The 27640-nt window shown below is 53.8% G+C and overlaps 3 protein-coding genes across 7 annotated transcripts; 2 read left to right on the forward strand and 1 right to left on the reverse strand.

Moving 5' to 3' along the window:
• Window positions 1-4660: 4660 nt before the first annotated feature.
• On the forward strand, window positions 4661-11870 carry NFKBIE (NFKB inhibitor epsilon). Its single transcript, XM_027603630.2, has 6 exons — window positions 4661-5265; window positions 7699-7801; window positions 8512-8734; window positions 9760-9848; window positions 10011-10250; window positions 11124-11870. Exons 1-6 carry the CDS (start codon window positions 4901-4903, stop codon window positions 11187-11189), a joined length of 1086 nt encoding a protein of 361 aa, XP_027459431.1. The 5' UTR covers window positions 4661-4900; the 3' UTR covers window positions 11190-11870.
• Window positions 11871-11882: 12 nt separating this feature from the next.
• SLC35B2 (solute carrier family 35 member B2) lies at window positions 11883-16739 on the forward strand. Of its 5 annotated transcripts, none has more exons than XM_027601721.2 (4): window positions 11883-12465; window positions 13554-13747; window positions 13938-14092; window positions 14768-16739. In XM_027601721.2, the coding sequence occupies exons 1-4, from the start codon at window positions 12374-12376 to the stop codon at window positions 15704-15706; spliced, it is 1380 nt and encodes a 459-aa protein (XP_027457522.2). In that variant the 5' UTR covers window positions 11883-12373; the 3' UTR covers window positions 15707-16739. The 5 variants fall into 5 exon arrangements, with proteins under 5 accessions (XP_027457522.2, XP_027457525.2, XP_027457523.2 ...); XM_027601724.2 differs by having other exon boundaries at window positions 12439-12461; XM_027601722.2 differs by lacking the exon at window positions 11883-12465 and adding an exon at window positions 12897-13041.
• On the reverse strand, window positions 16583-22933 carry HSP90AB1 (heat shock protein 90 alpha family class B member 1). The gene is made up of 12 exons (XM_027601720.2): window positions 22801-22933; window positions 21199-21345; window positions 20694-20900; window positions 20428-20587; window positions 20140-20273; window positions 19715-20023; window positions 19131-19296; window positions 18363-18553; window positions 18103-18250; window positions 17691-17959; window positions 17077-17410; window positions 16583-16961 (listed from the first exon to the last, which is right to left on the reverse strand). Exons 2-12 carry the CDS (start codon window positions 21343-21345, stop codon window positions 16852-16854), a joined length of 2175 nt encoding a protein of 724 aa, XP_027457521.1. The 5' UTR covers window positions 22801-22933; the 3' UTR covers window positions 16583-16851.
• Between the last annotated feature and the right edge of the window lie 4707 nt (window positions 22934-27640).

The raw sequence follows: 27640 nt of genomic DNA on the forward strand, positions 1-27640 counted from the left end.
GAGGAGAAGCAACAGGGGCTCCCCGCACCCCTTTCCCACTCTCAGCCTTGCTCACCGCACCACCCACCCCCCCATCCCGGGGAGATCTGTGCAGCAACTCCTTCTGTCCCTTCTCCGTGGAGGGGGCACCAGCGGTTCAACCAACATCCCTCCCCATCACTGGTTCCCGCAAGTTCCTGGGGCCGAGGGTGGGGAAAGGAAATTGAGCCTTGGAACCCTAGGGAAGATCCTTATTCCCAGTTGGGTGGTAACGGTTAAGGCCGGAGCCAGCCTTCAGAGGCCAGACCCAAGTGAACAGAGATGGAATCGGGTGAAAGGGAAAGGACTGGAGCTAGATGTGAGAAAGGACTAACAGAGGGCAGAGTGGGGAGGACATTAGAATGGGGCTTCACAGAGCCATTTTCCTTCCCTAGAGAAACAGTCCCAAAGAAGCAATGAAGCGTGTGCATTGCCCTAGGCTGGAGATCAGGAAACCTAAGTTCCAATTCTCAATCCTGGCTCTGCCAGTAAGGGGTTGTGTGACCTTGGGCAAGTGCCTTCCCCTCTTGAAGCCTTAGTTTCCTCATCTGTGCATTGAAGAAGTTGCCTGGACAATCTCTAAGGCTCTGCCCTTCTTCTGTGGGTGTAGGAGGCAAAATCATAGACCCCAGGCCAGGCTGAGTGACTGCAAGTAGCCCACCCCTTCCTGCCATCCACCCACACTGCTTCTCCCTACACTGCCTGGGACTGGCAGAAAGAAAACTGACATGCATTCATTCATTCCTGGATGCATCCATTCAATAAACAGGCATTGGCTACCTACTGTGTACCCTGTTCAGAAATGAAACATACAATATTCTACCCTCAAAGAGCACAAAGTCTAATGGGGAGGGGGCAATCATTATGATAAAATAGTATAAAGGCTATGCATATTCAATCTGTGTGTGCACACTGTGGAATCCTACTGTGTGCCCTGTGCTACATTAGAGTCTTTGACGTATAGTAACTGGTCCCCCATTTACCCACAAGGAACCAAGGTATAGGGAGTGTGAATGATTTACTCAAGGTCACCTGCTAGTATTCACAGAGCTAGTCCTAGAATCCAGATCTTTCCCATTCCAGAGGCCATGGGGATATTTGTGGGTAGGAAGTTAGCTTAAGGCAAAGTTTTGGAGAATCTAGTCTTTGGGACAGGGGACGAGCGCACCGATCTGCTGGGATGCTCACCTGAGGCAGAGTAGCCACTGCCTCTGTCCCACCCCTCCACACACACACCCACTCCTGGTCCTGCCTCCATTTTCCTGTTCTCCTCTTTCCAGGCAAAGTGAAGGTGGCTGACTGGCTGTCTCCTGCTTCAGAACCATCCAGCCCACATGATCCTCCACGGGTCAGTCATTCTGTCCTCCAGACCCAAACAGAGGAAGGGTGTGGTCCTGAAGAGGCAGGCCTCGCCCCTTTTCTCATGGCATAGAAGGAATCTCACTCGGTGGCTCACTCCAGCGTCTCCCACCCATATTTTGTGGGAAGCCCTGCCTCACATCTAACTCCAGCCCCTCTTCTGGTCTCAGCCAGTTCCACCTAGTTCAGTCCTCACTGCAGACAGAGTGCAGAGTTCCTAGGCCTGCTGTTTCCTAACCCGGATAGGAGGCTCACACTCCCCATTTAGTTGTTGTAATCTTGCTCCTGTTCCCCACGCCTACTGCCTGCCTGGCTCCACCTCAGGGGGGCTTTGGAAGAGAGCTGACCCAACTCCTTTTGACCAACCCCAGAGCTCCCAAGAAATAAAGGACCCCTGACAACCCTCCCCCTTCTCCATTCACACACATCACCCTTCCTTGGAAGCTCAGGGGAAAGAGGGGTGAAGGGAGGGGGCGAGGAAGGAGCCAGCTGACCAGCTGGTCACCATGGCAACGGGGCCTGTTTCCTGAAGAGGAGCCTGGCTGGGGCGGGTGGAAGCTGGGAGTGGGGGCACTACAAAGGGAACCAGAAGAAAACAGCGGAGAGAGAAGAGGACTGGAGGGGCCGAGGAAACAAAGGGCCCTGACCATGCTGAGGCCCGAGTCAGAGTCCCCAGGTCACACTTCCAAATGGCACTGTATGGTCCCTCTCTCCATTCTGAAGTGTCCCCAGAAGGGCTTCCTGTCAAGAGTGCAGGCAGGGTCTGGAAGCCGCGCGTGACTCAATGCTGACCTCATGTGGCCAGAACAGGGGCTGCTACACACCTGTTGGGGTTCCAAGCAAGACGTGGGATTGAATTGGGATAGGTTTTTCCTTAAATTCAGCCTCTGTCTGAAGGAAAGGGTGGTCACTGCATACTCCTGAGTCCTTGTGTCCTTGCGGTGGGTTCAGACACCCCAACTCCTTAGACCTTCATGAAGGAAACAAAGTTTCATTGAAAATGTTTTTCAAAGTTTTGGATTAGGGACAGGAGAACCTGGCCCTGTCCTTCCTGACTGGTTTGATCTTGGGCAGTTCAACTCACCTCTCCGGGTCGCAGCTTCCCAACTTTAAGATGGGGATGTGATAGTGCCAGATCTGAGCCCGTGTAGTGTGGGTCTTGAGTTCCTGACTGTATTTTTGCTCTAGTCTTTGAGGATGAGAGAGGAACATGTCAGGGGAGGAAGTTGAGAACATCTGAAATCACACTGACCTCAAGGAAGGAGATGCCTCAATTTCCTTGGGCTTTCCCCTCGTGGCTTCTAACTGCCTCATGCTCAATACATCCTCTCCACTCTGGCTCTCCACAGGGATGAAGAGCAGTGGGGCCTCTCCTCCCGTCTGCCCACCACTCTTCTCTCTTGACTCACCCCTCCAAGCACACACACACTAGGTACCTCTCTTCTCCCCAGCCCTCTTCCCTTCCCCTCACTCCACTAGGTAGTCGACCCCGCTGTGTGCCCCCACGGCACCCTGTTCTCCCTCCTGTCTTAGTACAAGCACTCTGTATTATCATTGCCAGGGAGATTTTTGAAGGCTGGGACCATGGGACATTTTTGAATGGGGGTAGGATTAGTGGTTGTTGGTTATTACCATTACTATGATACTTGGTTTTGCTTCCAGCAGAAAGACCAATGTCAGGCATATAGGAAAAGCCCCACACATGTTTGTCAAACAGAGGAATAGATGGATGAATAAAATGAGGTTACATGGAGGAGGGCAGTAGAAAAGCTGGTTCGTAGCTGTCTACACTCACTCCAGCTTCCTTCCCCCAATGCCAGAGCTAGAAAAGGGAGATGTTCCTTTGGGGATGATCTTCTAAGGTCATTGATGCCCCTGGGTTGATGGCACTTGGGGTAGAAGATGAATCATGGGGCACAGGTTGGGGCTCACCATGTGGGTGGAGTTTGCCTACAACCTCCCTAGGCCCTTTAGACCCAGGGAAAGCAGGGACAGGGAAGGAGGAAAGATGTGCTGGCATTGGGGCTGTGGCTGTGCTGGAGACCTCAGCAGAGCATGGCCCAGCATGTCTGGGGCCTCCCCATCCTGGCCCCACCATGAGGAACTAAACTTCCCTGACCACTAGGAGTAACCAGATGTTGTAACTGCCCAGAGCCAGTGTTTCATCCCTGTGAAGAATGACCACTCTGCTTTTTCAGACAACAAAAAAACATGACCACTCTGCATGTTTTTTAAGACAACAGCTTGCCTGAGAAAACTCACTTTCAAAAAAACCAAACAAACAAACAAACAAAAAACATCCTTGGGGCGCCTGGTGGCTCAGTCGTTAAGCATCTGCCTTCAGCTCAGGTCGTAATCTCGGGGTCCTGGGAACGAGCCCCACATCGGGCTCCCTGCTCAGCGGGAAGTCTGCTTCTCCCTCTCCCACTTCCCCTGCTTGTGTTCCCTCTCTCCTGTGTCTCTCTGTCTGTCGAATAAATAAATAAAATCTTAAAAAAAAAAAATCCTTGTGCCCAATTCTATGTGATCTGGGAAGTTGCTGCAGGAGACCCTCTATCCAGGACCCAAAGGGAGAACTGGTCCTTTAAAGACAGTAAGTATCCCCTTTCTTTCCCTGCCCAAACGCCCGGGCACCGATAGATGAGAAAACCACAGAAATTGAGAGAAATGGGTAGGAGATAGGAAGCAGTGCTTTCCCTGCAAGATGCCCAGCCTGTGCAGACGATTAAGAAATATTCCTTTAAAAGCAAACGAAAAGGGGCGCCTGGGCGGTTCAGTCGCCTAAGCCGCTGCCTTCGGCTCAGGTCATGATCCCGCGGTCCTGGAATCAAGCCCCCATTTGGTCTCCCTGCTGGATGGGGAGCCTGCTTCTCCCTCTCCCCCTCCCCCTGCTTATGTGTGCTTTCTCCCTCTGTGTCAAATAAATAAATAAAAATATTTTAAAAATAAAAAATAAAAACGAATGAGTGGATGGAAAAAAGGAAGAGATGGAAGAAAGGAAGGAAGGAAAGAAAATGCTTGGAATTAATGAATGCAAAGAAGGAAGGGGAAAGTATGAATGCATGGATGGATGGATGAATGAATGAATGGGTGAATGAATGAATGAATGAGTGAATGAGTGGGTGAATGAATGAATGAGTGGGTGAATTAACGCATGAGTGACTCAGGACCGGGTAACCCCTGAGTCGAAGCCAACGCAGAGGGCGGGGTAAGGGGGATTCCGGAGGGCGGGGCCTCGGTCCGGAAGCGCCTGTCGGGGGCGGGGCCTGAGGGGCGGGGCAAGCGAGCGAGTCCGACTGGGCAGTCCAGCTGCGCGGAGTAGCCGCTGCCGTGGAAGCTTTCCCCGCTCCGAGGCTCGCCTGCGCTTCTCGCCGACCCCTGGGGCTCCCGCAGCCCGGGAAGGAGGCCACTGCCGGCCGAGCGCCAGCTCTGCAGGGCGGACCTGCAACCCGGAAAGGCGGCGCGGCGGAGCCCGGAGCCGGATCCTACTCGGACCTGGCCCCCGCGGGCCGGCACCGCTGGCATGTCGGAGGCGCGGAAGGGGCCGGACGAGACAGATGAGAGCCAGTATGACTCGGGCATCGAGTCTCTGCGCTCTCTGCGCTCCCTGCCCGAGCCCACCCCGACCCCAGCCTCTGGGCCCTCGGATGGCGGAGGCCCCCAGCCCTGGACTCATCCTCCGGGAAGAGCCGAGGAGCCACAGAAGGAAGATACAGATGGGGAGCGAGCTGACTCCACCTATGGTTCCTCGTCGCTCACCGAGCCCCTGCCCTTGTTGGGGGGCACGGAGACCGAGAACCCAGCCCCACGCTCGCCGCTCGCCGCCGCGGGGGCCCTGAGCCCTCAGCAGCTGGAAGCACTCACTTACATCTCCGAAGATGGAGACACGTGAGTATGGGGTCTAGGCTGAGACAGGGACCCCTTCCAATTGATGCTAACTCCCGGCCTGCCAGGATCTTCAGAAACAGGCCGGGAACCCACGCTGTGAGGATCCCTCAAGACACCCGCGCTGGAAGGGGCAGTCCCCACTCTCTCTTCCAAACTCCAGACTTAACTCTCAGCCCTCTTTTGAGCTCTGGCCAGAACCGGACCAGGGGCCCTGGCATCATCTCTCTGCCCTCCCTTTGGGAGGTGGGCAGAGCTGACAGGGCCCTTACCAGATACCTGGAACCCCAACTAGCAGCTTGGAAAGCTACCAATAACCCACCCTTGGAAGGGAAAATTCCCCTGACCAGTCCAGGGTTTTTGTTTTCTTTTTTTCTCGCTGGGGGAGAGGGCATCCTTGTTTGCTCAATATCTGGGATTCCCAGCCCCTGACCTCAGAACACCCTGTCTCAAGGAACAAAAGGTGCCAATCACAGGTTGCCAGTGGGGGTTATGAAGCGAAGGATGTGGGTACTGCCAGGGTGCAGAGCTGAGGCTAGCCCTGAGAAAGAGGGGGTGAGCCAGGCTGGGGCACTCTTGCCCCAGCAGACAGACAGGCGGCTGGTTGCCCAGCTTACTTCCTTCTCTGCTGCAAAAGGGGAAGTGAGGGCTGGAGTCAGCTTTACCGACACCCTCCACCTCCTGAGCCCCCCAAGTCCCCCTCACTTGTCCTGTCTGATCCCTTTACTTTACTCTTCCTCCCCCAGGCCCAGGTGAAGTTTGGTGGGGACTGGGCTGGGGGGCAGGCAGTTGAAGTAAGAAGCAGTTTGTGTGGGAGGGACTGGCCAGCTGAATATTTGCCCCTTAGGAAGAAGAAACACTGTCAGGTGAGGATTTGGAGGTGAGAAAGAGAGTGGAGTGGGCTGGGGTCCCAGATCGGGGATGCTGGAATGAATGGGGGTAGGGACGGTAGAGGAGGCCGCAGGTGTCTGTCCTGACCTGCTTTTTGGAGATGGGAGGGTCCTAATCCTGGGTTGCCTTTGACAAAGATAGGCTGTGGACCGGGTGGGTGGGAGAGGAATGACCCCAGGCCTTTCTGTGACCTGCCCAGATCAGCAGCCCTCAGGCCCAGAACCAAGACTGGGGGGGGCTCCATGTGGAACACCTATGACTGACCTTTGACCTAGGGATTGAAGACTTCTGACACTGCTGTCCTTTGTTAGCCTCTCTCTCTCTCTCTCTCTCTCTCTCTCTGCAGCCTTTACCTAGTTAGAGACAGGTGTTGTGTCTAGACTGTGGAGGTGGGGTGGGGTGGGGTGGAGAAAAGGTGTCAAGACTCCCCAGGAGGTCCCTAGAGGGGAGGGGGCACTCTCTTCCCTCAAGGGTGTCTGGCCTATGGGACTTATGGAAGTGGGAAGAGGAAGTGGGAGGAGGGGAGACAGGGAGAGAGGGAGGTGGCTGCAGGAATGTGACCTAGAGAACAGGCTCTGGCCGAGGGGATTTCCAGAGCGGTTCCTCCCGCCCTCCCTCCGTCACTCTCTCCTGCCGCCTGCCACCAAGCCTGCCCCCCTCCTGCCTGAGCAGCCCCCTCCCCAGCCCAGATATGCCTTTAGCCAAACTACCCCTCAGGGCAGTTCATGCCCCAAGGCAGCTGATCTGGCCTAGACCCTCCAGCTCTGGCTTTCATTTTCCCCACCTGATGTGGGGAAACCCCAGGACTGGAACTTCCCCTCCCAGCTGCCCCCTCCTACCTTAGCAAGAGGCTAAGGCTCTTTGGCCCCCAAGAGCCGCACATTTTCTGCACTGCACAGACCTCCCCTTGGAAGCGGAGGCTGAGTGGAGGGCCTCTGGTCAGGCCCCACCCCGCCTGCGCTGTCTGCAGACTGACCCTCTCGATCCCCCTGTGAAGGGCAGCAAGACGGGATGCCTCGCTGGCTCCTGGCTCCTCTTCCAAGAGCTGCTGTTTTCTCGCCCCTGGAATGTGTAACACTGAGTCGCTGTGAGTGGGGGTAACCCCACTTCTGCCCTCTGAGTCCTCCCTGTTGGGGTTGGCGGAGGTGGGGAGCTCAGGCCCGGAAACCACCTCTGTGCTACCCCAGCAGCTTTCAGTTTGGCTTTGAGCTCTAGCCGGCCTGCCAGGGCCCTGGGGCCAGAGGGGAGTGGGGTGTGGGCAGGCTGAACAGGAAGGACCGTGTCCCATCAGCACCCTGCCCACGCTCCCACTCTGCCAAGGCCAGAGATGGGAACTTGGAGCTCGCAGCCCCAGGATCCTGGCTTCCCTCACCAACCCTGACTTCCTGGCCCGAACTCTCACTTCCTACACCTACCTACCCTGTGAGTGGCTTCTTAGAGATTGATGTGTTCTTCCTTCTAACCCCAGGACCCCAGGACCCTAGCTCACTATCTAGGGCCCGAGCCCTGACACTAAACCCTGTTCCTGCTGCCTCCCCCTCCCAGGCTTGTCCACCTGGCGGTGATTCACGAGGCCCCAGCTGTGCTGCTGTGTTGTCTGGCTTTGCTGCCCCAGGAGGTCCTGGACATTCAGAACAACCTTTACCAGGTGGGTGGGGGGAGAGGGTGGCCTCTGCCCAGATACCTACACCTGCCCCATTCCTAGCAGCCACATTAGGTTGCACACTCCGGAAACCGGATGCCAGGTGCTGGGATAGAAGCTGGTGATACAGACATGAGTAAGACAGAGCCTCTGCCCACAAGGTGCTCGAGCCTGGGCGAGGGGGCTCATGTCAACACCTGGTTACATAGCACGGTGACAAGAATTGTGATAGAGACACATACCAGCTACTGTGGGATCTAGTGTCTGTGGGGGCAGCCAGGGAAAGCTTAATTCGGGAGGAGGCATCTGCGTGGAGCCTTAAAAGAGGAGTACACCAGGTGGAGGCTGCCTGGTACCTCTGTCTTTCCTCCCTCCAACCTTCCCTTGTCACCTGGCCCCTGGGGATAACAGAGGTCTCCCCAGAGGGGGAGGGGGTAGACCCCGCCGCCATCTGTCCTTTCTCCAGGGGCTGTGGGGACCTGCAAGAAGAAAGGGGCCCACTTCCCTCACCCTGCCTCCAGAAACGGGGGTCCCAAGAGCTTGGTGGGCAGTGACAGAGGGAAGGGTTTAGCAGCATTTCCTTGGAAGACCAGGGCCACAGCCTTTCTAAGCTGCCCTCAAAGAAGGTTCTGGCAGCTCGTAATTCCTGGGTCCACCCTAGCACGTTCCCAGAGGGAAGAGCATGCTAGAGTAGCCCCGGGCCCTTGTGCCCACAGACAGCACTCCATCTGGCCGTACATCTGGACCAGCCCGGTGCAGTTCGGGCCCTGGTGCTGAAGGGGGCCAGTCGGGTGCTACAGGATCGACATGGTGACACAGCCTTACATGTGGCCTGTCAGCGTCAGCACCTGGCCTGTGCCCGCTGCCTGCTGGAGGGGCGGCCAGAGCCGGGCCGAGGACCACCCCACACCCTCGACCTCCAGCTGCAAAACTGGCAAGGTATGGGCGGCCTCAGGGCCCGTGGGATGACAAGGGGGCAGGAGATGGACCCGTTCCAAGCACATAGGTGCTCGGTACATCTTTGCTGAATGAATGGATGGATGCATGGATGGATGAATGAATGAATGAATGAATGAATGAATGAATTTGAGAATTTACTGAGAGCCTGCTGTGTGCAAAAGAGAGAGCTAAACCTTGCCCTCAAGGTATTTAGTTTAACAGAGATTAGATGAACTCATTAATTCACGTAACAAAAACGTACTGAGGGCCTTCTATGTGCCAGACATTATTCTGGGAGCTGGACTTGCGTCTGTGAACAAAACAGAGAATGATGGAGGCCAGCAGTAAGGCTAAGCAGGGAGTTCTCTAGCAGGTTAGCAAGCAGTAAGTCCAGTGGGAAAAGTAGAGCAGAGTGAGAACTAGAACGGCAGGGTTGCGGGTCGGTGTGATTTTGAAAGAGAATGGCCAGGGAAACCCTCGGGGAGCAGGGACATTTGAGCAGAGACTTGAAGGAGGTGAGGGATGTCACTCTGAATCTAGGTCTGGAGGCAGAGGGGGTTCCATGCCAGAGAGGAGTCAGCAGAAAGGTTAGGGGAGCCCAGGGCAGGAGGTGGACCCTGGGGAGGGGCTGGGGCCTGGGGATCCTGGAGAGCTGTGAAGAAGGTGGTTTTGGGACAGGGCTTGAAGGCGGGTAGAGTTTGAGAGAGGTGGGGGGGAGGGAGAGAGAGAATGGGGGAGGGGTGTGGGGGGGGAGGGTGCGCCTGTATGTGGGGTGTCACTCAGCCACCTAACCCCTGAAGCATGAAAGTTTCAATAACATGACTCTGAAAAGGTGGAAACTTTGAGTTCCTTTCCCCTCAGACTTTTGAGGGGGTTTTTTGGGTTTGTGTTATAACAGTCCTGTGATCAGAAGCACTGAGTGGGCAGTAAGTCCCTTGGGGCTGAGGGGCAGGGAGGTCCCTGAAGGCGGGGGAGAGAGTGTTAGTGGATGCAGATGAGCAGCCCCCACCCTCACCCCATCCCAGGTCTGGCCTGTCTCCACATCGCCACCCTGCAGAGGAACCGGCCGCTCATGGAGCTACTGCTTCAGAACGGAGCTGACATTGACACGCAGGTGAGGGGGCCAGTCAGGACCCAGCCCGGGGCCTGCCCCACCGCCTGATCCAGCCCCGGGTCCCCTGCCCAGCAGTCAGAAGTGGTGGCACTCACCTCCTTATCCAGGGCCCAGCAGGATGCATCTCGAGGCCCCTTGGCTGACCTCCTTATTCCCCTCCAGGAGGGCACGAGTGGAAAGACCGCGCTGCACCTGGCTGTGGAGACCCAGGAGCGGGGTCTGGTGCAGTTCCTGCTCCAGGCTGGTGCCCGGGTAGACGCCCGCATGCTCAACGGGTGCACACCCCTGCACCTTGCGGCGGGTCGGGGCCTCAGCAGCATCTCATCCACTCTGTGCGAGGCAGGCGCCGACTCCCTGCTGCGGAACGTGGAGGACGAGACTCCCCAGGACCTGGCTGAGGATGTAAGGGGCACAGGCTCGGCTCGGCTCTGCTCTGCACGACCTCCCACACCCATAGCAGAGGCAGGCGCTGTAACAGCTGGAAGGGCCAAGGAGTTGGGATTCCGGAGTGTAATCCACAATTCACGACTCTGCCACTCACCAACTGTGGGACCTGGGGCAAGCCTCTGCCCCTCCCTCAGCCTGTCTTCTTAGTTGGTCAAGACCAGGGAACTCAAACTTGGACTCTAATAGGATCAGTGAGGCCAACTAGGTGTAAGACAGGGTGGTGGGGCCTGTGGGCAATCAGAGGTTATGCCCAAGGGTCACTCTACTTGGCTTCAGCAGAGAGACGCAGAGGAGGAGTGGGCCCAGCACTTCCAAGTCTTGGAGTTTTTTTAAGAGAGATGGAACCTAGATTTCCTGTACAGTCTTTCCCATTTTAAAACGTTCAGTGTAAAAAAGTATTCGGGGGCGTCCAGCTGGCTCAGTCAGTAGAGCATGTGACTCTTGATCTCAGGGTCATGAGTTCAAGCCTCACTTTGGGCCTAGAGCTTACTTAAAAGAATATTCAAAAATATTTCATAAGTACTCCACCCCATTGCCAAAAAACTCTCCAGACCTAAGGGCTAGATCATCTCTGGGGTGCTTGTTAACTCTGCTATTCTGACATTATCTTAGAGGGTGAGGGCTTGTTTAAGGCTTCAGGGCTCTGCCTAGCCCAGAGGGGCCTCTATTTGGGGGATTAGTAGGAAGTAGGAAGATTTGTTCCCCGATGTCCTTTAGCTGTCATTTGGTGGAGGGGAAAAGACCCAGTCTGTCTCCCCAGCTCCCTTCCTCCACTGCTGCCTTTTCCCCATGGGCCCTGATCTTGCTTCTCTCCATTCTCTTTCTCAGCCCTTTGCTCTTTTGCCCTTTGATGACCTGAAGATCTCTGGGAAGCCACTGCTGTGTGCCGACTGAAGCCAGGGCAGAGTCTGGGGCCCCGGAGACTCCATCTCTTCCCATCTGGAAGCTGGAGCCATAGCTGCTGCAGTTTGGGCCCAGACAATGTGCCCTCTTGGTGTCGTGGGGACTGCTGAGGCCACAGCCTGGGGCCAGCACAGTCCTGAGCTGAGAGGAGGGATCACAAGTGAGAGAAGGCTAGTCTGGAAGGAAGACCTTCCTAGGTGGACGGGGATTCTTGAAGACTCCCAAAGCCCCGGGTATCCTGGGCGAAGCCTGTTTGACTCTAAAAGATGGCAGGGACTCTTGTTTCTACCCATGTCTGGTCAGCCTGAAACGGCCAACCAGTAGGAAAACATGGACTCTCCCGAGCGAGAGGAGAGAAACTGAAATCAGCAAGCAGGACCCTGAGGGGTTCCATCTCACTGCTGTTGAGGACTCTTAAACACTGTTGTTTAAAGACTTCACACAGAAGGCCCTGAACTGAGCCTTTGGGGAAGGGGAAGTTTCAATAACATGACACTAAAACAGCAGAGACCTTTAAAAAGTTTCCACCAGCGTTGTTTTGTGCACGCACATGTCCATGTACACTAGGGATTTTTAGATAGGCCTGCCTTGTGACTTTATGGTAGAGACAGAGAGAAGGAAATTGCCACCTGAGCAGGGTAGGACCTTGCTAGGTGCCGGGGGGGGGGGGGGGGGGGGGGGGGGTGGGGTTGGAGGGGCGCTAACAGTCCTCCGGCCTCTCTGTCCATAACCAACTCTTGCCCTTTCTGTGGAAACAGGGATAAAGAGGAGGTGAAATGAGAAGACTGCCCCCCACCCCCTGCGGGAGGGGGGGTGCTCATCACTGCCCTGGAGGGGCCTAGAGAGAAGAGTGAGCCTATGGAGGGTAACGAAAGGGAGATATGGCTTTGTGTGTTTTTCCTTTCATTCCACAAGTTTGAAGTCCCTGTTAGGTGAATATGGTCAATATGGCTATGGGGGAATAAACCAACACAATCTCTGGCCACGTGGATCTTACAGTCTAGCGAATGAGACAGCCATTGAAATCAGAAACATGCAAATAAATATGTAATTACAAGTTGCAGTGGATGCTGTGAAGGAAAAATAAAGTGAGGAGAACACAAGCTGGTGGAGGGCCTTACTTTGGCTAGTCAGGGGAGGTCTCTGAGGCGTGTCCTCGCCGCCTGGGCAGAAGGATGAGTAAGGAATGTGGGGAGAGCGTTCGGGGGAAGGCCTTTGGTGAACTAGAGGACCTGAGGGCAGGCCGGTGGGACTCCGCAGAGGGTGGGTGAGTGCGCGAGGTGGAAGGGCCAGGTCATGCAGAGCCTCGAAGGTCATGGGTTGTTGGGGGACAGAACTGCCGCTCAGCGGAGAAAGGAAGATCTTCCCGTCAGAAATCGGGAAAGGGGTAACGTAAGAGGAAGTGCTTGGGACGCAGAACCTCAATGTCCCCGTCCCAAGATGGCAGGGGGCACCACTAACCTCCCGGGTTGGTTGTGAAGGCTAAGGGCGATGGCGAGGCGGGGTCGGGGTGCGCGGCCTGGGGACTTCCCGCCTCTCTCTCCCTCCCTCCCTACCCGCGCCCCGCGCCCCTCCCGGGGCAGCCCTGCTCCCGGCTCCCGAGCCGCGTCTCCCTCCGGGCCACGCGGGGGCGCTGTGGCCCGCCGGCGGCCCGGGGCGCTGCGTGGTCGCGGCTGGGGGCGGAGGGGCGGCCGCGGGGAGTGGGGCGGGAAGAGCGGGGGCACTTCCGCTAGCCGCTCGCTCACTGGCCGCTGCTGGAGGCGAAAGCGGAGGGAGCGCGCGGCCCGGGGACCGCATTCCCCGGCCCCCCTCCGCCCCACGCGGCCCGGACCATGGACGCCAGGTGGGGGGGCTAGGGGAGCGGCGGGCCCACGTGACCGAGCCCCCGGGCCACGTGACTGCCGCTGCCGGGCACGGAGGGGCCGGGGTGGGGTCCCAGCCGCCGGGCGGCCGACCGCTGGGGCCCGGAGCCGGCAGGGAGAGCGGGGCGCGGCGTGGACTTGTGCTCCTGGCGAGGGTCTGGGAGTGTCGGGCGGAGGAGTTGGGAACCCTGGAAGGCGGGGTGGGAGGAGGGGGCGCCGCCTGTGCCCCGAGCGGCCGGCGAGCGCTGGAGGGAACAGAGGGAACCTGTGTGGTCAGAGGGGCGGGTCCGCCCCCGGGGAGGGAGGGAGCCCTGCCTGGCCCGCGCCGCCCCCGCCTCCCCCCACCCCCCAGGAGAGAGAGAGGCTCTTTGTCCGGGCTAGGCTGCAGCTGAGGGGGGCGGGGAGACTCCGGGCCCTTCTCCAATGTAGTCCCCTCTGGAGGGCCGAGTGCACTAGGAACTGCACCCTAATCCTTACGTTCGCTGACCCGCAGGTGGTGGGCAGTGGTGGTGCTGGCTGCGCTCCCCTCCCTGGGGGCAGGTGGGGAGACCCCCGAAGCCCCTTCAGAGTCATGGATGCAGCTGTGGTTCTTCCGATTTTTGGTGAATGCTGCTGGCTATGCCAGCTTTATGGTACCCGGCTACCTGATGGTGCAGTACTTCAGGCGGAAGAACTACCTGGAGACAGGTGTGTGCGGAAAGGGTGGGTTAGTGTGCTCGGTCCGTTTTATGAGTGCTGACCTGCAGTCCAAATAGGGATGTGGCTTGGAAAGGGTGGGAGGGAGACCTGCAGGCCTGACAGCAGGGTAGCTGGCTGCTCTGGGGAAGATGAGGTGCTGGAGAGATGATGAGATCTTGACCTTGTGTGCCTTTTTTAGGCAGAGGTCTCTGCTTCCCCCTGGTGAAAACTTGTGTGTTTGGCAATGAGCCCAAGGCCTCTGACGAGGTTCCTCTGGCTTCCCGAACGGAGCCGGCAGAGACCACTCCCACTTGGCAAGCCCTGAAGCTGCTCTTCTGTGCTGCGGGGCTCCAGGTAGGCCGGCGGGCTCTGCTTCTCTTCCTGGGTTGGGTCCCGGTGGACAGGGACTGCATGGTCCCAACAGTTTCCTGGCCTAGTGTGTTCGTGGCCCCCTCCTCCCAGGGGCACGCTGTACCATCATCTTCTTAGAAGTGGTTGGAGGACATGCTGTCTTTCCTTTTGTCTGTGATGTCTTCTGGGCTGTTACTACACTTCCCCCTGCAGGGAGGTGTCTCGGATATGTTAACCCACTGATCGAAGTTTGGGGAAGCCATTCAGCCCTCCCCCCACTCCATGTGAGAAGGAGCCAAGATGCTGAGCCCTTGGCACTTTGGAGTGGGCACTGCTAGTTCTCTGCCTGCGGAACAGGTGTCCCATCTTTTTACTCCCTGAATTGAGAATAGACAGGAAGATACCTGGGATGGAGTCAGCTTTAACATAACCTTGTATGGGGCACACAGGGTCTGGACAGTCCTAAAGCACTTGTGTTTCACACACACTTGATTCTCTCCGAGGTGAATGCAGGCTTGGGAGGGGAGAGGAAACTTCTAGTTACTACAGAGGGACCAAAATATGTACGCTGTCCTTTAAGTCATTTAGACATCTGAGGAAGAGGGAGGTTGTCTGGATGCTTTTTGGCTCATCTTTCCCTTCTCTTGCTTATCTTCTCCCCCGTCCTCCCCCACCCAGGTGTCTTATCTGACTTGGGGAGTGCTGCAGGAAAGAGTGATGACCCGCAGCTATGGGGCTACTGCCACGTCACCAGGTGAGCGCTTTACAGACTCACAGTTCCTGGTGCTCATGAACCGAGTGCTGGCACTGATCGTCGCCGGCCTCTACTGCATCCTCTGCAAGCAGCCCCGCCACGGGGCACCCATGTACCGGTACTCCTTTGCCAGCCTGTCAAATGTGCTTAGCAGCTGGTGTCAGTATGAAGCGCTCAAGTTTGTCAGCTTCCCCACCCAGGTGCTGGCCAAGGCCTCCAAGGTGATCCCGGTCATGCTGATGGGCAGGTTGGTGTCTCGGCGCAGCTACGAACACTGGGAATACCTGACAGCTGGCCTCATCTCCATTGGGGTCAGCATGTTTCTGCTGTCCAGTGGCCCCGAGCCCCGCAGCTCCCCCGCCACCATGCTGTCAGGCCTCATCTTGCTGGCAGGCTACATTGCCTTTGACAGCTTCACCTCAAACTGGCAGGACGCCCTGTTTGCCTGTAAGATGTCTTCTGTGCAGATGATGTTCGGGGTCAACCTCTTCTCCTGCCTCTTCACCATGGGCTCCCTGCTAGAGCAGGGGGCCCTGCTGGAGGGAACGCGCTTCATGGGGCGACACAGTGAATTTGCCGCACATGCCCTGCTGCTCTCGGTCTGCTCCGCATGTGGTCAGCTCTTCATCTTCTACACCATTGGGCAGTTTGGGGCTGCCATGTTTACCATCATCATGACCCTCCGCCAGGCCTTCGCCATCCTCCTCTCCTGCCTGCTCTATGGCCACACGATCACTGTGGTGGGGGGCCTGGGGGTGGCTGTGGTCTTTGCCGCCCTCCTGCTCAGAGTCTATGCTCGGGGCCGTCTAAAGCAACGGGTTAAGAAGGCTGTGCCTGTCGAGTCTCCTGTGCAGAAAGTTTGAGGGGCCCAAGGGGTGAAGTGGAACAGTCGACCCTCACCATACCGACTTCCCTCTCCTACTGTAACTTTGGAGGCGGTTGGCTTGAGGGCAGAATGCAGGGTTTTTTCTCAGTATCGCCAACCAGCTCTGCAAGCTGGGGTTGAGTCCAAGAGGCAGCCTTCCCCTTTGCCTTAAATCACCCGTTCACCAGGAGGGATTCTTCTGAGGACTGTCCTCGGCGTGGAGGGGTGCAGAGAAGGCAGAAGCACCTTCCAAAGCCCCCAGCCCCTCACGTTCCCCGGAAGTCTTTCCCTGTGGACTCCACCAACACCTCACCTGTGCTTGTCCCCTACCCTGAGTAGCCCACCCTTGCAGACTGCCTCCCAGAGACCTACAGTTCTTACTCTGGGGAGAAAAGCACAAGTGTTGTAGGCTCCAAGTGCTGCTTTCCCAGGAGTCCGTGAAAGATGGTGCTGAGCTGGAAGAGGGGGATGGGAGAGCCCTGCCCAGTGACGCCACCCTCTGCTCCTGGATCCCTAGGCTCTGCTCCAAGAGCCAGTTGCAGGTTTTGGTACTTTGGAAATGTAATTTTGCTCTTATAATTTTATTTTATTAAATTAAATTGCTGCAATGGACTTAAGTCCTGTGTTTTGGCTCACTGAAGCATATGCTTTAGGAAGGGGACTGAAAAAGTATCTATTATACATGGTAGTTCGAAGCTACCCTTTATTGTCAATGCTGGGTGATTTCAAAAGTGCGAAGTGGCTACAGGTGACCCTAGCTTTCAGTGTACCAGAAATACCTATCCTCAGAATAACAGTAGGTTCAACTTGGGATAGAGAAGCTAAGGAAACTCGAAAGACAGCATGAGATGCACTTTACAAGGGAGAGCATAACTGTATAAAACTGTATCTTCTTTATTTTGCATACTTTAATCTCGGAACAAAATAAACAAAAAAACACCCACAACACATATCCAAACCCCGTCAAATATCGGAAGGGATAGGGCTTGAGGGCCTTCTTTCCTGCCTCAAAGACAGGAGAAAAAAAAAAACAAAAAAAAACCACTAGACATCAGCAGAGGGAACCAGGTGAACCGGGGCCGCTCGGGGCTGCTGGGGAGCCATGGGGACACTATACAGAGGGCACAAGGTCTGCAGATAGAACTAATCTACTTCTTCCATGCGAGACGCATCCTCATCACCCTCAAGGGGGGGGATCTCATCAGGAACAGCAGCACTGGGTTCCTCTGCAGTCACTTCATCTTCATCAATGCCTAGAAACAGAAAAAAATGGCAAGTCAACCTTGATCAGATACCGCAAAGTCCAATTTGTCCCTGTGAGACCAGCTCCCCAGTTTCTTGCCTGGCCCTGGTAACAAAAGGACTTACCCAGGCCTAGCTTGATCATGCGGTAGATGCGGTTGGAGTGAGTCTGGGGATCCTCGAGTGAGAAGCCGGAGGAGAGCAGAGCTGTTTCAAACAGCAGCACCACCAGGTCCTTGACCGCCTTGTCATTCTTGTCCGCCTCCGCCTTCTGCCGCAGCGTTTCCACGATGGGGTGGTCAGGGTTGATCTCCAGGTGCTTCTTGGCCATCATATAGCCCATCGTAGAGTTGTCCCGAAGGGCCTGGGCTTTCATGATCCGCTCCATGTTGGCCGTCCAGCCATAGGTGCTAGTCACAATGCAGCAGGGTGAAGATACTAGCCTGTTGGAGATTGTCACCTGTGGACAGTCATAAAAACTTTACGTTGATGGTAAATCAGGTTACCATTTCCAGGCGAAAATGACCATTTGTTAGGTTCTCTTCTCTGAAGAGCGAGCAGGAATCTGTCCAGCATTACAGAAATACCAACCTTAAACTGTCTGGTAAAGACAAGGCAAGGAAGCTCTAAACCAATTAGGCTCCTTAAAACTATTTACTGTGTGGCGCCGCATGATTCTGAAGGAAACAGCCCTAAAAGCACTTGTTTACAAAATACATCCTAGTCCCAGAATTGTTTACCTTCTCAACCTTCTTATCCAAGATTTCTTTCATGAGTTTGCAGAGATTCTCGAACTTGGCCTTGCTCTCCTCCATTTTCTTCTTCTCCTCTTCATCCTCAGGCAGCTCCAGGCCCTCCTTGGTAACCGAGACCAGACTCTTCCCATCAAACTCCTTGAGCTGCTGCACGCAGTACTCGTCGATAGGCTCCGTCATATACACTACCTCGAAGCCCCGCTTCCGCACTCGCTCCACAAAAGCAGAGTTGGCAACCTGCTCCTTGCTCTCACCTGTAGGATTATTGAGTGTGACTCGGGTCAGAACGCACAACCCCCCCCGCACACCCCGGCCAGTTCCCAGGGATGCCCAAACGCCCTCCCTTCCCTCCTCACACCTCACAAGAGGCTTTGATCAGACCCAAGCTCCAACGCACCAGTGATGTAATAGATGGACTTCTGGGTCTCTTTCATGCGGGACACATATTCTGAAAGAGAAGTCATCTCATCCCCAGACTGGGAAGTGTGGTAACGCAGCAGCTCAGAAAGGCGGCGCCGGTTAGTAGAGTCCTCATGGATTCCAAGCTTCAAGGGTGGAAAGAAAACCACCTTACTTGTAAATAATCTGCTACCCTCTATGTGAATGAAAAATAACCCTCCACAGTAATTATTAAATAACTGTTTTTTGTGTCTATACCTTTAGGTTTTTAGAGAACGCCTCATAGAATTTCTTATAGTTCTCCTTGTCTTCTGCCAGTTCAGAGAAGAGCTCAAGGCACTTCTTCACAATATTTTTGCGAATGACCTTCAAGATTTTGCTCTGCTGGAGCATTTCTCGGGAGATATTCAATGGCAGGTCCTCGGAATCAACCACACCACGGATGAAGTCTGCAATCAACCAGGCATAAAGCAGAGTTAAACACAGACAGGGCAGGGATGCCTGGGTGGCTCAGCTGCTAAGTGCCTGCCTTTGGCTAAGATCATGATCGGGGTTCCTGGGACTGAGTCCCACATCTCTCCCCCTGCCTGCCGCTCCCCCTGCTTGTGCTCACACTCTCTGACAAAAAAAATCTTTTAAAAAATTTAAAAAATAATAAAATAAGGTTACCTAAATTCAATAGGACCCATATTCTTTTTTAAGATTTTATTTGACAGAGTGACAGCAGGAGAGAGAACACAAGCAGGGGGAGTGGGAGAGGGAGAAGCAGGCTTCCCGCTGAGCAAGGAGCCCGATGCAGGGCTAGATCCCAGGACGCCGGGATCATGACCCGAGCCAAAGGCAGACACTCAACAACTGAGCCACCCAGGCGCCCCTCAATAGGACCCATTTTCTCACAGAACCCTCACTTGCCATGTTATCTACAGTGAAGACTTTTTTCAAAACAAGACCTCACTTTGAGAATGCTGAGTGGGCTTCACAGGAGACTGTACTCAACTAACTACATGAGACCAAGGCAACACTCACTGAGATACTCTGGTATCAATTCATCACAGCTGTCCATGATGAACACACGGCGAACGTAGAGTTTGATGTTGTTCTTTTTCTTCTTGTTCTCAAAGAGGTCAAAAGGGGCCCGACGGGGGATAAACAGCAATGCCCTGAATTCCAGCTGACCTTCTACAGAGAAATGCTGAAAGAGATCCAAGGTAAGCCACTAGTGTATTTCAAGACAGAGATGTTTCCTCTCAACATCATTTCACTAAATTGTTTACAACAAGATCTTCCCCAAGGATAGAAAAGATGCCATGGGACAGCTACTGAACAAATTAAGCACTTATACCCTGAATTAAACTACAATGGGACAGCTACGTATAACCCTTAGATCAATGAGAAAACAGTCTCATCAAGAACCTGCCATGGAGACTAAGTGAGGTCACTGGGAAGGATGTCCTTTCTTCACCCTGGAAGGGTCATCAACAAGTGAACGGACGTGGCTCCATGGCATTCAGTTCCCACCTACTAGCCAGGTGGGCAAGTTCCACTTGTCTACTACCACCAACACCCCTCTGCCTGCTTTTCCTATTGAGTCAACACGCAAGGTTTCTCACCTTGACTGCCAAGTGGTCTTCCCAATCATTGGTAAGACTCTTGTAAAACTCTCCATATTCCTCCTGGGTAATGTCATCAGGGTTTCTGGTCCAAATGGGCTTGGTCTTGTTCAGTTCTTCCTGATCTATGTATTTCTCCTTAATCTTCTTTGTTTTCTTTTTCTTGTCCTTCCCACTATCATCCTCCTCATCTGAACCCACATCTTCAATCTTGGGCTTCTCCTCATCATCTTTATCTTCTTCCTCTTTCTCCCCTTTCTCCTCCTCTGCCTCATCATCACTGATTTCTTTCTCTCGTTCCTTCTCCAACTGAAAACACAAAAAAACAATAGTTTTCAGAATACGTAACACCAAAAAACTGGGGACCATCCCATTCTCCTGAGCAGCAGACATCATACATGTCAGGATTACCAGTCCACACTCACATAAAGGGTGATGGGATAACCTATGAACTGCGAATGCTTCTTCACCACTTCTTTGACACGTCTCTCCTCTAAATACTCTGTCTGGTCTTCTTTAAGATGGAGAATCACTTTAGTACCCCGGCCAATGGGCTCACCTAAAAAAGTCAATCACAATACAGCATAAGGACACAAAACTAAACACAGAACTGTAATGAGAAATAACTCCTTGATAGAAGACATGCTTAAGATCTCTATTACAGATTTCCCCAGAATTCTAACCCAGACAACCTAACAAAAAAGTCAACTTACCATGGTCTGCACGTACAGTGAAGGAGCCCCCAGCAGAAGACTCCCAGGCATACTGCTCATCATCATTGTGCTTTGTGATAACCACCACCTTCTCTGCCACCAGGTAGGCAGAATAAAAGCCAACGCCAAACTGTCCAATCATGGAGATGTCTGCACCAGCCTGCCAGAAAGTTTTAAAGTCAAACACAAGTTTGGAAAAACACCACAGCAAACCAAAGAAGATCCACAAAAATGAATAGTGCACGTGTAGCTAAAATACCACATACCTGAAGAGCCTCCATGAATGCTTTAGTTCCGGACTTGGCAATGGTTCCCAAATTATTTATAAGATCGGCTTTGGTCATGCCAATGCCTGTGTCCACTAGAGTCAGGGTGCGCTCCTGGGGGTTGGGGATGATGTCAATTTTCAGCTCTTTACCACTGTCCAACTTGGAAGGGTCTGTCAGGCTCTCATAGCGAATCTTGTCCAAGGCCTAAAAATACAAATTTCGATTTTACCTTTGTGCTTCCTAAAGCTCATCTCTTCATCCAAAAGAAAACTGTTTGTCACTTCCAAGTAGCCTCAAGTTCTGATTACCACCCCAACTGGAGATTTAAGAACCGCATAATTACAGTTATAATAGCCCACCTATCGCCATAGAGTAAAGCAAACTTTAAGAACAGCAGTTTTATCCCCTCCAACAGCAGCCCCACAAAATGCCAAACCACCCTTCTCCCTTTTCCTGAGTGCTGAAAACAAATAAGACAAAGGAAGGTGCCCCAAGCACTCACATCAGAAGCATTACTGATTAACTCCCGAAGGAAAATTTCCTTGTTGGAATAGAAGGTATTGATGATGAGGGACATGAGTTGGGCAATTTCTGCCTGGAAGGCAAAAGTCTCCACCTCCTCCTCTCCATGGTGCACTTCCTCAGGCATCTAAAATAAGAACAGTCAAGAATTACAAAAGAACACCATGGCCCATATTTAACACTGGTTCACCCCAGTCTCAATGAAGACTCAAAGAGATTTAGTTCAAACTGCTCTAAGCTAGGTACTAAACATATTCCTGAAAAACTGCGAAACCTCTTCTTCAAGTATTTCAGCCTGTACCCTTAGTAGGAACTCAATTTAGAAAAAAAAACAAGCTTCTTTAACACAATATACAATGTCAGGTGTTTTAGGACCGTATCTTGGAGCCTAAATACTCTAAGTGGTCCATGGGACCCAAAAGTCTCAGCATTACTGGGTAGCTTGTTGCAAATGCAGATCCTGGCTCCAACACGAAAAGGTTTCCAGGTGTTTTAAGGAGAAAACCACTGACTACGGTTCTATTACCTCTTTTGGTAGGAAAAATAGCCCAACGAGACCGGTGTCATGTTTAAAGAGAAATAAATCGCAATAGTCTCCCCCACTGGGTTATCTCCCACATCAAGGCCATGTGGGATTGCTGCCTCAGGACACAGGGGAAGGTTACCTCTGAGACCGGTGGATACCCGCCCAAGAAGCTACTAAGACAAAGAACCGATAAAGCAAAAGCTCCATCGTGACCCCCCCCCCAACACACAGGACTACATTATAGTACCAAACCAAACACCACTAAGATGGTGGCCGTAATCCGCTAGGCAGACCCTCGTCACTGCCGGACATGCGTCGGCCAGAGCCACGCGAGGAGGGGGCGCCACCGCGCAGCCTCCCTTCGCCCCAGCATCCGGGCACCAGGGCGGGGCCGCCGGGCTCCAGAAGCTTCCCAGAACAATCTCAGCTCTTTGGGAGGGGCGGAGGAGGAGAGGGCCCACGAATCTTCCAGAGCCTGCCCCCTCCTTTTCCCACCCCCCCCACCCCAAACTGCAAGAAAGATCTGGAAGGAAGAAGGAAGCACCATGGGCCAGAGCCGGTCGTCAACGTTCCTCGCCGAAAAACCTCACAGAAAAAAAACCGAAAACACTTGAAAAACGCTTCCCACAGGGCAGATGGCAAAGCCAGGCCAACACCAGGCTGTGCTGAGTCACGTCCAGCGCGCACACCTACAACCCTTGGGGACTCTCCGGCGCCCCCGTAGCCGCGTCCGGAAGTGGAGGGGCAAACATGGCAGCGTCCCGGGCCGGCGCGGACACCACGTGCAGCTGCCCACTACCCCAAACCCACTCCACGGCCCACCTCCCCCACGATCAGCCGCCGCCCGGGGAAAGCCCCGCCACCCGGACACGGATGAAAAAAGAAGCCTAACTCGCAAAACCCCTCCCGCCCCCCCCACAAACGAAATTTGGAGTCGTCCTATCCCAGAGGCCGCTCCAACACAACAAAATCTAGGCTTTGGGATGGAAACGAGGAACGAAAGCAACTCAAAAGAGCATTCCACACAGAAAAATCTGAAGGGAACTCCGACCTCACCTTAAAGGAGAAGAGCTGCAAGCACTACAGACGACGGTGAGTAGGGACTGCGTCCGGCTACGTATCCGCAGCAAGCCTGCGCGGGGGTGACTCAAGAGAGCGGCTGGGCGCCCCCAGTCGGTCTATATACGGCGAAGCACAGACCAGCTGCCCGCCCCCGAATCCCTCCGCCTTAAAGGAAGATGCCTGTCAGCCCTGCACCTGCCGCTGCCCGCCCACCTTGACGTCATGGTCCAAAATAGGGGAGGGGGCGGGGAATGGCGGGAGCAGCAGGTCTCAGTCTCCGCCTTACGAGCACGCGTAAGTGTTCCTTTTCGTGACCCCGTCTCCGCACGTCAAGGCATGAGCCCTCTCCAAGAACTAAAGATTGAGAATACTCATATGACATAAACGGGGGATCTAGGGGCGCGGATGCCAGTGACCTTCCTATAAACCTGTGAGGCAAGCGCCTTCAGACCCAAGAGTCGTGGCTTGGAGGAACATCCAGAAAGGTGGAGGGCGGGGATAGAAGCAGCTAACCACTCCGACCTCGGCTCCCAGGTTCGACTTTTTTGCTACCATCTGCCCTACACACTCCTATAGCCCGATAAGGGGAAGGGTTTTTTTTTTTTTAGGGACCGTGCGGATTCGAGGTCTAACTTCAGGCAGCCCCCGGATCCCGGCCCTTCCTGGGCCAGGGGGAAGAGCTAGGGCTTTGCAGCGGGGCGTGGCTCCGGCTGGGGGGAAGGGCGCCGGCCTGGACTGGCAGGGGGACTCTTTGCCTACGCCCGGCGGAAGGAGCGACGACAGCGGTACTGAGATTACTTCCAGCAGTTTCCAGACCCGCCTTGGCGGCCCCGCCCCGGCCCCGCCCCTTTCTTCCAGGCCCCGCCCCGCCTCCTGCGGCCTGAGCGGTCTCTGCGGCTGCGGTGTTCCCCAGCCTTCTCTGCCGGGGTCCCCAGGGAGAAGGAGGTGGGCTGTCCCAGTCCTGTTTATCCTGGGAAGCCGCGGGCGGGACCCTGTTTTCCACCTGCCAGGCCCAGCTAGCTTGGAACTCCCTCGGGAGTGGGATGGAGCATAAAGGGAATGATTGACTGACCCCCCCCACCTCTCCTCTGTCAATCACACGGCACAGCGCTGTAGGGGCGGTTGTGCGGCGCCGCCTTCAGAGAGCAGAGACTGGGGACGCGTTCGCCACCGCGGGGGGGCGAGGGGGGCTACCCTCCCCAGCTCCTGCAGTCGCCCACGTGTGTAGAACACTGAGACATGCGTCTCACCTGCGTGAGCACATCGAGCCATTTCTCAGTCTGGTTTCATTTTTTTCGCCCTTTTCGCTCCAGCCGCTGCCAGACCGGAGGAGGAGAGGGTCTCCTGGGACCCCTGCAGAGTAGCAGGGACTCTTGGAGGTCGCTTGAAGACGCTGGCCGGAGGGTAGCCTGCTGCAGGCTGCCAGAATTTGTTCCTCTTCAGCTGTGGCGCCGGAGGTCCCAAGCCCCCAAACCGTTAGCCTGCCCAAAGAGCTGTGGAACGCCATACTTCGCTGGCTCTGTCCCTTTTGCGTGCCCTCCTGAGGGGAAGCTGCCCTTGTCTATACAAGGGCTCATTTAGGAATCCTGTCGGACCCACAGCCCCTCTGAAAGAGAATGGCCACTTCCTGCTCTGTGACCTTGGAGTTGTCCATCAGCTGCCTTCCTGGCCCACAGTGTCCTCCACTGGAATGCTGGGGAGGGGTTCTCCCCCCACCACCACCACCCCTAATCCTTCCTTCCACAGCCCTGGTGCCTGGCCTGCCTTCCTTTGTATTCTCTTTATTCATATGTTAAATTCCAGAGAACAAAGGACCCTCCCTTTCTTTATCTTTGCCCCACATTCCAGACCTCATCATCCGGCTGCCACCACCCCAATTTCATTTCTCCTTACTCTTCTATTCCCCTTTCTTACGGTGTGTGAAAAACCTGTGACTGGAAGTTAATGGGCTTGGGAAGGGTGCTGTTTACCAGAAATCTCCCAGGATTCTCTGTTCCTGATCAAAATCTCGAAGTGTGTCATCCCTCAACATACCCTCTCTCCCTCTGGGCAGAAGGGGGTCTAGCAAATTAAAAAATTTCCCTAGTTCACAAATACCATTGACACCATTTCATGGTCCTGTGAAGTGGTAAAAGTGAGTCTCCACATTCTAGGAACTGGGAAAGCAAGGCTTTAGTGAGATCAGTCAGCTCAAAGCCTTTGTTGCACCAACCCTTGCTCCTTGCTCCAGAAATGGAGTGGAGGTGCTGTCTCTCCCCTCCCAGGACCCAAGTCCAGGGCAGATCAGAAATCACTCCTTTATTTTTTATTTTTTTAGATTTTTTTATTTATTCATTCGAGATACAGAGAAAGAGAGAGAACATGAGCAGGGGGAGAAGCAGAGGGAGAGGGAGAAGCAGGCTCCCCGCTGAGCTCCGAATCATTCCTTTAAATATTTCTTTCTGGGGCGCCTGGGTGGCTCAGTCGTTAAGCGTCTGCCTTCGGCTCAGGTCATCATGATCCCAGGGTCCTGGGATCGAGCCCTGCGTCGGGCTCCCTGCTTGGCGGGGGGCCTGCTTCTCCCTCTCCCACTCCCCCTGCTTGTGTTCCCTCTCTCATTGTGTCTCTCTCTGTCAAATAAATAAAATCTTTAAAAAAATAAATGTTTTTTTCTTTTTCTTTTTTTTAAGATTTTATTTTCTTTATTGTCAGAGCGAGCGAGAGCACAAAGCAGGGGAGCGGCAGGCAGAGGGAGAGGGAGAAGCAGGCTCCCCGCTGAGCAAGGAGCCCAATATGGGACTTGCCATGTCCCAGGCCCCCGGGATCATGACCTGAGCTGAAGGCAGACACTTAACTGACCGAGCCACCCAGGCATTCCAGACATCACTCCTGTTGATCAGTATCAGGACAAGAGACCTTTCAGGGGTCTTCTAATGGGAAGATCTCTAATCTTGCACTAGCACAGAAATTCTGCCTTCTCTTCTGGAAGCCTTCTCCCACTCATTGACACACACTTAAGCCCCCACAGTGAGTGCTTGGGGATGCAAAAATGCATAAACAAGATGGAGGTTTCAGCCCACAAGGGGCTGCTGCAGGACAAACGTGAATCACAGCACTGTGGGAGAACTATCAGAGACTCCCAGCTCAGCCTGAGCAACGGGGCAGGCTTAGGGCTAAGGCTAGCCAGCCCAAGGCACAGGTCTCTTCCCAGAAGAGGGAAAAACAAGGAGAGGCACAGCCCTGACAGAAGGACCATAGCCTAGGGGCCCCTGAGAGAGGCAGAGGTGCTGAAAGTGACCCTGCAGGCAGGGTTCGGGTCACAGAGGGCCACAAATGCCATGCTAAGACGTCCTGACCTTAACTCAGAGTGAGGGAAGCCACTGAAGGCTATTAAAAACAGCTTAAACCCCCTAGATCTCCAGAAAACTATTTCCGGCAGCACTTGCAATGCTCACTGTTCTGTTCCCAAGATACCCTTTGTTCCTGACCAGGCCTCAAAGACCCAGCCCAACCTTCTGTTGTTGGAGGGTAGCCAGATGAAGCAAGAACTGACAAACTGTGGCCTGCAGCTGGTGGGCCTGTTGCTTGTTTTTACATGGCTTATGGGTAAGAATGTTTTTTACATTTTTTAAATTGTTGAAAAAAGTCAAGGGAAAAATAATATTTTGCCGTGTGGAAAGTACATGAAATTTGAATTTGTGCTCATAGAGCTTTACTGGAACATAGCCCCTCTCATTTGTTTACATGTTGTTTTTGGCTAATTTTATGCTGCAATGGCAGAGTTGATAGTACTGCAGAGACCAGGTAGCTTGCAGAGTCTAAAATACGTAGTCTCTTACCTTTTACAGAGAAGACTTACAGACTCCTGATCTAGCTAAAGCAGAGTGAGGTCTTGGAGCAGACTCAGCTGCTGCTCCGATTGGGGATTCTCCTAATGAGGGTGCACCACTGGCCTTTCAAGGGACTCAGGGAAGCTGCCAAGATAAGAGGCAATGGATGAATAAAGCAACCCACAGCAGCAGGACCTCAGGGATTGTATTAGCACGGGGAGTAGCTCTGGATCCTTAACTCCTGGAACAGGCACCCTTCCCAAGCTCAGCGGCTGTAAGAATGGGTCCTGTCTGTTCCGGTTCTACCTGGTTCCATGAGGAGGCTTATTATCGCTGAACTCCATGGGGGATACCCTGCAATGACATCCTCACAGGCCAATGGACTTAATGTTCAGAGATGTTGGACAGTTGAGCCAGGCTGCCTGGCCAGCCCAGGCTTCCGCTCTGCCTGAGTTTCCACATGTGGTTGGGACATGAGAAGTTTCTTTCACAACTTTCACTCCCTTCATTGTTAGTACTGTGCTTCTTGTTTTTGATGCAATGGCAATGGCAATTTTCCTTCATTTTAGGTTTCCCGAAGAGTTTGGAAAGTAATCAACTTTTGTTTATTGGTCCCACAGCTTGGTAAACTACCTTATTAATTCTTACTTTGTTTTTTATTTTTTTTTTAAGTACAACCCTACCTATCATCTGAGAACAATGACAGTCTGGTTTCTCACTTTCCAATCCTTGTATCTCTTATTTCTTGGTACACCGCACCAGCTAGGACCTGCAAGACAGTGATGAGTGGAAACAGTGATTCTGGGGGTCCCTATCTCATTTCTGATCAGAAAAGGAATGCTTTCAATATTTCATCATTGAGTACAATATTTCCTCTTTCTATCCCTAACTTGTTATAAATTTTAATCTGAACGAGTATCAAAATTACTTTTCTGCATCTATGGCGAGACTATTGTTTTTAAAAATTCCCTTTATTTATATGCTTAATTAACAGACTTAGTAATATTAAACAGAATCCATCTATT

Source organism: Zalophus californianus, chromosome 7, assembly GCF_009762305.2.
Source record: "Zalophus californianus isolate mZalCal1 chromosome 7, mZalCal1.pri.v2, whole genome shotgun sequence".
NCBI classification, from domain to species: domain Eukaryota; kingdom Metazoa; phylum Chordata; class Mammalia; order Carnivora; family Otariidae; genus Zalophus; species Zalophus californianus.

Coding starts and splice junctions, on each gene's coding strand:
- NFKBIE (XM_027603630.2), top strand. CDS start 4,901: ATGTCGGAGGCGCGGAAGGGGCCGGACGAGACAGATGAGAGCCAGTAT. Junction 7,802..8,511: donor TTCAGAACAACCTTTACCAG/GTGGGTGGGGGG, acceptor TTGTGCCCACAG/ACAGCACTCCATCTGGCCGT. Junction 9,849..10,010: donor GAGCTGACATTGACACGCAG/GTGAGGGGGCCA, acceptor ATTCCCCTCCAG/GAGGGCACGAGTGGAAAGAC.
- SLC35B2 (XM_027601721.2), top strand. CDS start 12,374: ATGAGTAAGGAATGTGGGGAGAGCGTTCGGGGGAAGGCCTTTGGTGAA. Junction 12,466..13,553: donor TGGGACTCCGCAGAGGGTGG/GTGAGTGCGCGA, acceptor GCTGACCCGCAG/GTGGTGGGCAGTGGTGGTGC. Junction 13,748..13,937: donor GAAGAACTACCTGGAGACAG/GTGTGTGCGGAA, acceptor TGCCTTTTTTAG/GCAGAGGTCTCTGCTTCCCC.
- HSP90AB1 (XM_027601720.2), bottom strand. CDS start 21,345: ATGCCTGAGGAAGTGCACCATGGAGAGGAGGAGGTGGAGACTTTTGCC. Junction 20,274..20,427: donor CACTGTACGTGCAGACCATG/GTAAGTTGACTT, acceptor TGACTTTTTTAG/GTGAGCCCATTGGCCGGGGT. Junction 18,554..19,130: donor ATTGATACCAGAGTATCTCA/GTGAGTGTTGCC, acceptor GGTTGATTGCAG/ACTTCATCCGTGGTGTGGTT.